The sequence below is a fragment of the Martes martes genome (genome assembly GCF_963455335.1).
Source record: "Martes martes genome assembly, chromosome: 8".
Classification (NCBI taxonomy): domain Eukaryota; kingdom Metazoa; phylum Chordata; class Mammalia; order Carnivora; family Mustelidae; genus Martes; species Martes martes.
In genome coordinates, this window is record NC_137895.1 from 6,044,334 (window position 1) to 6,055,799 (window position 11,466).

At 59.1% G+C, this 11,466-nt stretch overlaps 1 protein-coding gene across 1 annotated transcript; it reads right to left on the reverse strand.

Moving 5' to 3' along the window:
• Positions 1 to 2,630: 2,630 nt before the first annotated feature.
• BIK (BCL2 interacting killer) lies at positions 2,631 to 6,760 on the reverse strand. Its single transcript, XM_080812167.1, has 4 exons — positions 6,161 to 6,760; positions 4,612 to 4,719; positions 3,787 to 3,904; positions 2,631 to 3,176 (listed from the first exon to the last, which is right to left on the reverse strand). Exons 1-4 carry the CDS (start codon positions 6,334 to 6,336, stop codon positions 3,087 to 3,089), a joined length of 492 nt encoding a protein of 163 aa, XP_080668293.1. The 5' UTR covers positions 6,337 to 6,760; the 3' UTR covers positions 2,631 to 3,086.
• Between the last annotated feature and the right edge of the window lie 4,706 nt (positions 6,761 to 11,466).

Genomic DNA, 11,466 nt, shown 5'->3' on the forward strand with positions numbered 1-11,466 from the left:
GAGTCTGGGTGAGTGGCAGAAGCACGGGGTGGGGAGGGGAGTTCTGGGGGGAGCCCAGGGTCCGGGGTGAGGGCCTGAGGGGCTGCGGTAGATCCTACCTCCTGTCTTGGTAGGACCTGGGCCAGTGTCTGCCCCCTTGAGGAGACTACCCCGCGCCATCAGTGGTCCCGGTGCTGGCCCGCCCCGAGGTAGGAGTCACACCTGCTACCACTTTTGTGTCCCGCACCCGTGGAGACCCTGGGCCCGTTTCTCTTCCCAGCGGCTTGCCTCCCTCAGCCAGCCTAGAACTGGGTGCCTGGAAGGAGTGGGTTTCCCTAGGCACGTGCTCTCTGAGAATCAACTCTCGCCTCCTCATCTCCAGAAATCTTGACTGGACCAAGGGCCGTGATCAAAAGCCTCTAAAACCTCGAAGATGATGGGCCCCTGCAGCGTTGTCACCTCCTCTGGGAAGGGGCTTCACTGTTTCCAGCGGCCTCCACCCCAGGCCCTCAGAGGGTAGGCGTCTGTGTCCCCCCGACCTGTGGCAGTGCCCCTGGGCCCCGCTGCAGAGGGGCTGCAGGAGATGGGAGCATCCTGGGCTGATGCTCTAGGGATCACGAGGCTGCTGGGTGACCATGGCACCCCTGCGCCCTTCCTAGGAGGGATGGGCCTCCAGTCCTTCCTTTTTGGGGTTGGATGATTTCTGCTATCGCTGTTGCTAAACACCTGTTTGCAGCTTGTGGAAGTTGCCACGTGGATCAGCCAGACTGGGTTTGACCATGACCCTTTCCCCATCTGGGCCTTGGTCTCACCACCCTCCGCAGGCCGACTGGAAGGCATTGGTGGGCAGAAGATCCCAGTCTGGTTGGGGTCAGAGGATCCCAGTGCCACTCTGGTCTGACCCCTTCCTTCTCTGGGCCTCAGTTTTCCCCTCGCAGGCTGGGCCATCTGGAGCAGGTCAAGTGCCAGCTCCACGTCAGCTTCGGAGGTCACGAGGCTGCCCCTCGTGTGGGAGTGCAAAGACTGGCAAGCTCCTCACGGCCCCAGGGTGGGCATGAACAGACAAGACAGTCGATCAGACACCAGCCCAAGCTGGCTTTTCCAGCTTCCTCACGCTCAGGCAGGTCTCCCACCCCAGGGCCTTTGTATGTGCTGCTCCCCCTAGCTGGGGGACGCTTTCCTTCGTTTTCTCCACAGCCAGCTCCAGACAGGCCTGGTCCTCCGGTCTCACCCACCCCACCCCCCATTTTCTCAGTCCTTTGTTGCTCTCAGAACACAGCCCCCAGTTCTTAGCTTCTTTATGTGCTTTTTAAATAGAATGTGAGATTTGAGGGACCGTATCTTCACAACCCCAGAACCCGTGGCCAAGCTTAGCAAAGTAGGGGCTCCTCTGACATCCACGGGTGGGAAGAATGTTGCAAACCCTAGGACACTTGCGGAGAGGGTCCCCAGATTCCTGCCGAGAGAAGACACGGCATGAGCATCCCCATTCCCTCCGCTCTGAAGAGCCCCCAAGCTCCTTGAGAAGCTGCAGGCGGCCCCAGCCACACTGACAAAGGGGTGGGCACGTGGGCAGTTTGACCGGAGTGCTTGGGAGCAAGCTGCTCCCGGGTGGTTAGGGAGGACTTCCCGGAAGAGGTTCATCTGGGTTTGGCCTCACATCCCCAGCCACGGATTCTCCAGTGGACCCCCGGGGCCTAGGGGTCAGTGCAGTCACACAGGAAAGCCCTGGTCACTTCCAGGTCTATAAACTTGGTGGGTATCTGTCCAGGGGCGGAGTGTCCTTTGGGTGGAGCAGGATGTCAGGATGGAACATTCCCAGCAAGGACCTGGGAACTGGCAGGCTCTGGGCTTGCCCTGTGAGGCTTGGGGAGGGCCTGACATAGCCCCAAGGGACCGTTTACACAGGAAAGGAGGTGAAGTCAGGCTGTGAAGGGCCAGACTCTGGAGCACTGTGACATGGAAAGCCCGGTGGTGTCTGGGAGGGTCCCTTCTGTCGCAAGGGTCAGAGGGGCAGCTGGGAGCGAGTCACTGTCTGCTGCATCAGCTCTGGGGCTGAGCGGAGGGCCGGGAAGGCTCTCCGAATCCAGGACCTGAAGGGGACAGGAAGAGGAGGCTGCAGAAGGTGAGGTACTCACCCCAGCCCAGGGTTGGCTTTTGAGATAGGGGGACTGTTGGGGCAGGGTGGGGGGTCGAGGAGCCAGAGCTCTAGTTCTGGAGGGCCTGACGGGGTCTAGGAACAGCACTAGGCCCAGGTCTGGGGCGGGCTGAGCCCTTGCGGTGGGTGCTCCTGGTCTAGCCCCTTCTCCGCAGCACACCTGCGTGAGCGGCCCCCCAGGCTGCACCGCTCCAGCAGGGAGTGCTGGATGAGCAAATGTGGGGAGGGGAGGCAGCCAATTATAAGAGCCTGATAGCCCAAAGGAAATAATCCCTAATGGTACATTTCAGGCACCAGGCGTGACAAGAGGCGGTGTAAACCTGATTGTGTCGGGCCAAACTTCATGACAGCAGGTGCAGGAAAGAGCCTGCAGGTGTGTGATCACGCACAGGTGGCTAGGCGCACGCCCTGCCCCTTCTCTCCCCTCCCCCTTGATTCTCGCGCCGGGGGCAAGAGGCAACCCATGCGACAAACCCCCAGAGAGGACCAGAGACCAGCTGGAAACCAACATTTTATTGAGCTCTCCTCACCCCTCAGAAATCTATTCCAGCAGATTTTCTCTCTGCCCTGGGCATCACAGACACGGGGGTGTGGCCAGCACTCCCCCCATGGCCCGCCACAGGGCCCCCCAGCGAGAGGAAGGCTCCTTCCCGGGACAGGCCACCACCACACGTGGTCTGGGGCCAGGAGAGCAGGCCCAGCCAGGCCTTGGCACGGGCAGTTAACCAGCAACGACCCCAGAGGTATAATGAATTCATTTCTCTTACAAAAAGAAAAAGAAAAAAACTAGTACGAAACCTCAGTAGTGTCCCAGCACTCCGTTTTAAATATAAAAAAGGCATCCTCAGAAAACCGTTAAAAAGACAACAAACCCAACAAGGCCACCTCCAGGGTGGCGGCCAGGGGGGGCGAGGCCAGCCCCGCCCCCCGCCCCGAGCAGCAGCTGGCGTCACTGGAGGACCTGAAGCCCCCAGCCTAGCAGCAGCACCACCAGCAGCAGCAGGGACAGCACCAGCCCGCGCCCTGGGTTGGGGGACACCTGTGGGACGAAGGGGGGGAGAGGTGAGGCCCTCCAGCCCGGAAAAGGGGTGGCTCCTTCTGCGGCTCCTTGGGATGAGCCCGCGAGGCTGAGGCCGGGGTGGGGAAGGACGAGTCAGGGAAGGTGGGGGACGCAGGAGCATCTCCAAACCGGACGGTCGGGGACAAAAACCAGGAAGAGCAGCACAGGCAGGTGGGGAGATGGCCGAGGACACGCCAGAGGACAGAGGAGGAGAAGCCCCCCCACCCAGGCTGCTCATCGGCTGGGGACGGTGGGAGCATGAGCTGCCGGAGGGAGGAGGAGTGGTCAGGAAAGCGGTTCGGGAGGAGACGCACATGCGGGGCAGATGAGTGAGGAACCGGTCCCTTTGCCAGCAGAAGGCATCTCCAGGGGAGGGGACAGCACGGAACAGGCGTGGAAGCAACCAAACCCGCTGAAGAGTCCGAGCACCGAGACCGAGACCGTGAACCACAGTCTCAGAGCCCGAGCCCAGCAGAAGGGGGGAAGCAGGCAGGACAACAGGGAGGGGGAGGGTCTGCGGCAACCGGCCACTCCCGAGCTGCGAGCAGCACCATGGACAGGAGGTAAGTCAATCTCAAGGTTTAGTTACCCTGTTCCTGAAGGTCAGGAAGCTCCAGATCCGTATGTGCTCCCTGAGGTGAGTGAGACCATCCATGAAACTTCGGAGAACACCTCTCAGGCCCATCTGGTTGTAGGTAAAAGCCAAGCTGTGACAAAGGGGAGGGGGGGCAGGGCCATTACTGCGGGAACGGGGACAGGGCTGCAGCCTTTCCTTTAGGGGACCCCTGTGGGGAGAAGAGGGCTGTGTCCCCCCCCCCACACACTGCCACTCTGTCCCCTTGCCCTGGTGGCTCCGCCGACGAGCGTCTCCCTCCACCGTCATCTGACTTCCTGTTTCCTTCCTCCGCCCACCAGTCCACGGGGGTTTGGTCTGGGGTTCTGAAGCCGGCCGTGGGGAAAAGGCTCCACTGTTCACAGGCCCAAGGAGGCAGGTCCTTCCCCCTGGAGGGGAGCTGTCCCTTGCTCTGATGGAGGCCCGGGCACCCCAGCAGAAGGCTGCCTCTCTGGGGACCAAGAGACCACACCGCTGTGGCCCCGAGGAGGGGCTCGTACACCCCCAGCCTGAGTAGTCCTGTGAGCATCTGGAAACCCACAGAGATGCTGGCCAACCATGAAAGTACAGTGGGCTCGGGACAGAGGCCACCAAGCAGGACACACAGCTCCGCTAAGCTCGCCACCTTCCCGTCAGCATTTTAAGTCAAGACCCTTTGGGAAAAGTTCGGTCTTGGCTTGATGAAGCAGCAGAGAAAGGCACTTGGGTTCTGCTTTGCTGCCGCGGTGCAGGGGCTGGGGAGGGATGCAGGGCTGCCCGGGACGGGAGCGGTTCTCGTCCCAGGGCCTGGGGGCCGCCCACCTGTGCACAGCCATCCCGGGCAGCTCGCCAATGCGGGGCAGCATCCATCTCACTTCCATCTCGTCCCCGATGAAGGCCAGCCGCATGGCCACATCGTCGGGGTTGCTGCTGCAGGAGGCATGGAGAATTAGGGGTGTGGCTGTGCGGTGACGCCCCACATACCTGGGCCCGCCTGGCAGATCGGGCCCCAGGTTTCTGGGAGGCAAGGTGTGGCACAGAGCGAGGTGGGAACCTTCACGCACCCCTCCTCTGGCTCCTGCTTTGCTTCAGAAAAGACCAGCGAGGTCCCATCCCTGGGGGGACTCCACTCCTCCCGTCTCGTGGGAGGGCAGACACAATCAGGGCCCGTGAACAGCAGATGCGCCTCCCTGTCACAGCCGTCCTCCCCCTCCAAGGAACACTGAGAGCTGGGAAGCCCTGGGAGAGGCCGCCCACCTGGAGGCTTGCCAGGAAAGGTGGCAAAGGTGGGCAATGGGGCTGGGCGTGCTGGGGCTCCCGAACTCCCCAGAACTGGGACTGGCTTCCCACAGGGTCTCGACTGTCCCTCCTCCTCGTGGGGAGGGGTTCTAGGACCTGTTCCCTGCGCCCCCAATCGTGAAACCACCTGTTGTCATCACCCTTTTCAGAAGGGAGGGGCTGACCAGTGCCCTCCTCACTGATCGAATCCTGGATGGGAGGGAGGGAGGGAGGTCCGTGCACTCACACCTGACCTCCAGATCCTACACCCTCCAGGCTGGCTTCAGTCCTGCTCTCAGGGCTTTGCCCACATTCCATCTGGGAATTTCCAGGTGGACATGCGTCCCAGTGGCTCCCGGCGCAGCCCCAGCCACCTGCCCAGTCTCTCTGGGGTCTGTGCTCTCTATTCCAGAGGCGCCGGAAGGTTGGATGGGAGGCCGGGGAGGTCTGGCTGGCAATCCCAGGCAGGGACTGGCCTCTATCTCGATACCCCGGGGGACCTCAGGAAGACAGTGCCCCACGCTGAATGTCCCCTGTTGTCATCTCCAAGTGGAGCAGGACAGGGCAAGAGGCAGATTTTCAGGTCCCTCCAGCTCTAAAATCCCAGCCAGCTCCAATCCCCAGGTCCAGGCCCTAAGGCCTAAGAGATGCCTGAGACCTGAACAGAGGGGAAGCACCCGGAGCCCGGGGCCGGCCCTGGGGAGATCCCCTCTTCACTGCCCGGCGGCCTGGGGCCCGACCCTGTGTGTGGAGGGGCCTCCTCGGGCTACTTCTGATTTTCTAAAATTACAACCATCTCATCAAGAGGCCTTGATGAGACACCATGGTCAGTGAGGGCCAGGAGGTCCCCAGTCCTAAAGCCAGAGGTTTAAGCCATTTTGGCAGTGGTGCCCAAGGTCCATCCTGGGAATATGCTGGAAGCCGAGGGCCTCTGTGGGCTGACAGCAGCGCCAAGGGGCCTCACCCGGGGCACAGGCCTCATGAGCACACCTGGGGAATTTCCACCCTGGGGCCCTGTTCTTCCAACTGTACCCCCAAGGTCACTGGCCAGAAATGGGAGTGGGTGGGGCCCGTGGAGTGTTGACGGACCTACCTGTTAGGGGAGGGCCCCGGATCATAGTACTCCACGAGATCAGTCATGCCAGGGACCTCCAGAACTTCCGGGCCATGCTCCTGCAGAAAGGTGCTCAGAAAGAGGTTCCTGGAGAGGGGTCCTGTGTGGGACATTTCTTCTCTGGGGGAGAAGAAAGAGACTGAACCCTCGTTCATCGAAGCCCACTGTGGCTCTCCTGCTCACTTTCCCAGCATGCCTTTTAGCTGGTGGTGGGCATGCAACCTGTTCTGGGCATTGGGGTCTCAGAGGTCTCACATAGGGGTTTTAGCCAGGGCAGCTCCTCTCCCCACTTGCTGCCTTCAACACAGAAGGGAAGGCTGGAGCTGCAGCAGCCACTTTGTGACACCAAGGTGCTGAACATTAAGGATAACCAAGATGCCAAGAAAGCAGAGGAGAGAGGGACGGAGCCTGGCTCTCTGATGGCCTTCTCAAACACTTGTATTTTTGCAAGTCACAGCCACCCTCGCTGTGTAGGAAAAATAACACCCAACTCAGTGAGTTTCCAGTTCCTTGCAGCCAGAGGCTCTCCTGTTACAACCGTGGATTCCCACGTCGGAATTGTTCCCATCATCCCGAGATAGCGGGGTAGGAGAGTCCGTGACCAAGGTCACTGCAACTTAGCCCACACCATACCAAACAGACTTAGGGCTAGAATATAATGGCGAATAAGGAACCCACAGACCTGAGCTCAAATCCCAGCTGTCACTTAGCACCTGTGTGATGCGGAGGGACAACTGCACGTCAACCCACTGTCTTATTGTCCTGGGCTCTTAAAAATTCTGTAATTCTTCACATTAGCCTGCTCTGAGTGGATAGGACCCTCTCATTATCTTGTTGGATCCCTAACCTTCAAGGTACATATTCATTAAGATGAGACCTGGAAAAGTTCACGATGAATCCAAGAAAGGCCAGAGCCACTCCCCCGTTCCCCAGGCCAGGGTGGACAGCGTTCACGTTTGGCAGGACATGCACAGGTGCCCGCCGGGGATGCAGGGTGTAGGCGAGAGTGTGCACACGACGTGCTTTCCCCATTAAAGGGTGGTGGCTGGAGACACAGAGCCAGGGCACAAGCTCATGGGGGCGCAGAGGTAAGTGTGGACCCTCCAGGTGTCTTGGGTGAGACGAGACAGGACAGTCAACAGGGCATCCAAAACACGATCAAGAGAGATGGACGCGCTGCGATGTCATCGAGGGCACAGACAGGTATTTGAGGGTCTGGGGCCTTTGAGAAAGGGTACAGAAGAACAGCATTGTTCCAGAGAGAATATGTGCCCAGAATTTGTCTCAAGAAGGCTGTTTCCATTTCCTAAGGGAAAGCTGGTAAAGTCTTAGGTCTGTTCCAGATGAAAGCCCAGCTTGAAAGACAAGCTCCAGCAGGAGTGAAGGCTGGAGAAATCAGACATGTAAACACAGCCACTACGGCCACGAAAGGCCTGTGGCCTGACATATGCCACCCGCACCTGTGAGGACAGCACCTTCCCCTGCAGGGTCCTGGTGGTGGCGGGGGGTCCAACCACCTGCTGAGGGCAGCACCTGCAGGCAGGTTAAAAAGCGTGCAGGCCTGAGACCCGCAACGATGCCCCCCGCCCCCCAAAAAACCAACAGATCAGCATGAACCTGAACCCCACGGGGAGGATCAGGTGGCATTTCTAAAAGCTCTCGAATGCTGCTAGCAACTTTACTGCAGCACAAGCACTGCTGGGAGCGCGTAACCCTTCTACCTCCGTTCCAGATCGCTAGGCAGCAGTTAAAAGCTATGACCCCAGCCTAGGGACCCACCTCCAGCCACCCCCCTAGGCGCTGACACCCTACCCAGCCGTCAGACTTCAGTTCTGCTTGTTTAAAAACAGAAAAGGAGAGCGCCTGGGTGGCTCAGTGTCTGCCACTTAAGTGTGGCTTAAGTGTCTGCCTTCGGCTCAGGTCATGATCTTAAGGGTCCTGGGATCGAGCCCCGCATCGGGCTCCCTGCTCAGCGGGGAGCCTGCTTCTCTCTCTCCCTCTGCTGCTCCCCTGTGTGTGTTACCTCTCTCGCTGTCTCTGTCAAATAAGAAAATAAAAATAATAAAAAATACTAATAAAATACTAAAAATAGAAAAGGGAGCCTCCACACAGGAGAACAGTGCGGGGTCTGGGCAGCGGCACCAGCACAAACGGCAACAAGCTGACTTCAGTGAGACGCGGTCTCAGCAAGTCAGGGGAAGCCGCTCGAAGAATAAAAGATGGAGAACATTCAAGCCGCCAGAGAACATGTGATCAGTTTGATGAGACAGAAGAGGGACTTCTAGCAGATATGCAATGAGCCTTTATGTAGAAAACACAGAATCACCTTTTGTAGTTTTTTTATAAGATTTTATCTATTTGAAAGAGAGAGCAGGTGCATGCACACTAGCTGGGGGGAGGAGAGGGAGAAGCAGGCTCCCCGCTGAGCAGGGAGCCCCTGTGGGACTCGATCCCAGGACCTGAGTCAAAAACAGACACTTAACAGACTAAGCTGAGAATTACTTTTTGGAACCACCGAGAGTTTCAAGGTTGCCAGATACCAGATGGACATATAAAAATCAATAACCACAAGACAACCAGAAAATACGGTAGCAGACAGATACGCACGTCAGGTACAGAGGCTTTTAGTCAAGAATGAAATCTGATTTTTTTTTTAAAAAATGCTCTGGGGCGCCTGGGTGGCTCAGTGGGTTAAAACCTCTGCCTTTGGCTCAGGTCATGATCCCAGGGTCCTGGGATCGAGCCCAGCATCGGGCTCTCTGCTCAGCAGGGAGTCTGCTTCCCCCTCTCTCTGCCTGCCTCTCTGCCTACTTGTGATCTCTGTCTATCAAATAAATAAAATCTTTTAAAAAAAATGCTTTAAGACTTACGGAGAAAAACGTAAAACTCTATTGAAGGATTTAAAGAGTATAACGGAGCCAGACAGAAACTGTGACACTGCACGGGGAGCACGCGCTGGGGGTCTGGGTGCCCTTGAGCTCCAAGGGTAGCATTTAAGGACTGGGGACAGAGCCCCCACCTCTGCTGCCCCCAGGCCCTAGGGGGCTTGATAACTATGCAAATGGCAATTTCCCAGGAAAAGCAGTCCCAGCCCTCCTTTGCATGTGCCCCCCGGCCCCCCTGACCCTCCACCTGGAGGCTCTGGGCCTGGACGTGGCCCCTGAGCCTCCCCTTGACCCACGGTCCAAACATCCCTCGGCCTCCAGCAGAGACAGTACCAGAGTCCCTGGACACCAAGTGGGAACGGGGCCCCCCTCGAGACCCGTGTCTGACAAGCCCTGGGGCTGGGTGAGCGGTGGGGTGGTGCCGCCCCGGTACACAGCTGGGGGATCCTGCCTGGGTTAACCTTCTAACCCAACCACTCACTTGAGCTGCAGTGGGACTCTTGGGCGAGGCCTCTAGTTTCGTCCATTAAATGGGGAGAATAATCCCAAACTAATGGGGTTCATTTTCCTGGCAAGAACCAGAATCAACCACCTGTTCTGACCCCGGGTGAGGTTTTAGCGCCTACCTTATTAGGCCCTAATCCAAGCGCTGGGTAAGGTTCTCACGAAAGACTCACCAGCCGGGCCTGGGCTGGCCCTGGGGCTCAAGGTCTGAGTGGGAGAAATCAGAGTGTGGCCACCGAGCTGGCAGCAACGTCCCTGCAGCCGACCCACCACGCCACGGCAGGCCAGTGCCGGTCCCTTCCTGTCCAGCTCTACTGCGGCTGCCCAGTCTCCAGTCCCCGCTGGCCCCCCTCCAACCTGACCTGGTCGTTGCTCCACTCGGGGGTCGTGTCATGCTGCTATCAGGGCCCTTTTCCCCTGGCCACCTCCCCAGCCCCAACCCCATCTCAGCCCCTGCTCCCACCACACTCCAGGCGTGTGCTTCTGTGAGCCGAGCGCAGACAGGTCAGGCCCCCGCCCCTGCTGCCGGCGGGCCATCCTGTCCCCTTTGCCCACGCAGTCCTATTGGTCCCCAAGGAACTCAGCCCTGGCCCTGCCTTCCTAGCTCATCTGGGCCAGGCTGGGGGGCTCCCCCTCCCATCTCTAACCGACCCCACGGTGGGGCGCTCTTTCTCCCTCTGTGGTGGCTTGGAGCCCGGACACTCTCTGTGCCCCCCCCTTCTTCCCTTCCACATGAGGGTACTAGGAATGCACGTCTCCGGGAGCTGCTGTGAGGACCACGTGATGGAATCTGTCTCAGCGCCCCCACACCCCAGCAGGCAACGAACCAAGAGCTGCCACTGTTACTCGTCTCTGGCCCCCAGCCCACAACACAGAGCACGTTTGTCAAATGACCCAACACGGCCCAGCACCGAGGAGGCTGCTGGCCTGGGAGCCCGCACTGCATTTAAGCATCTTTTTTTTTTTTTTTCCCCCAGCAGATTTGCAAAGAAGCAGTTTCAGACCATTCTTGGGTGAAAAAAAGGCGCACCTAGCCACGTGTCCCCACCCGGCTGCAGCCCACACACGCACCTGCCTACACACTCTGTGGAGAGAGCCCATGGGGACGCCTGGGAGGCTCAGTCCATTAAGCGTCTGCCGAGGGCCTGGGATCAAGCCTCAGTCAGGCTCCCTGACTCTCAAATAAGTAAAATCTTAAAAAAAAAAAAAAAAAAAGCCATCAGGAACACGCTCTTACCCACAGAGCTCAGGATGCCCACCCCACCTCTGGGCAGAAGAACGTCGCCCGCACAGCCACAGGGACACCTGTGGGGCTGGGAGATGGAGAGAGAGGGCAGGCTCCCAGCCTCCTGTGTGCACTTTCCCATGACGTATGACCTCCCCCACATGTAACAGTGTGGGGACAGGTGCACGCTCTGTCTCCCCCAGCCCAGCCTGGGTGTCCCTGCATGCTGGCGGCCAAGCAGGAACAGCTGGTGACACCTGGGGGCTCCAGCAATAGCACCTGGTCCCTGAAGTCCTGGGTGCCAGGCCAGCGGCTGCTGGGTGGACCCAGCTGAGACCTAGCCACCAGATTTTTCCACGGAAGCTTCCCACCCACACCTGCCCCCCGACCAGCCCTGCCACTGTGGGGGACGGGGGTGGTGCACTGGTTTAGGGAGCACCCGGTGTCACAGCGTAGGTGAGCTCGCGCGGCAAAGCCCAGACCTCAGCCAGACAGACCCAGGCTCCAGTCCCAGCTCTGAGGTGCCACCGCGAGACCGGTCACCAGATTCTGAGCCCAGCTCAGAGAGGGGTCTCCAGCCTGGAAATAGCACAGCGTCCCAGAGCTAAGAGGATTAAGAGATATGGATGCTGCCCACTTCCTGCCACCCAGCAGGGGCTCCAAGGCTCAAC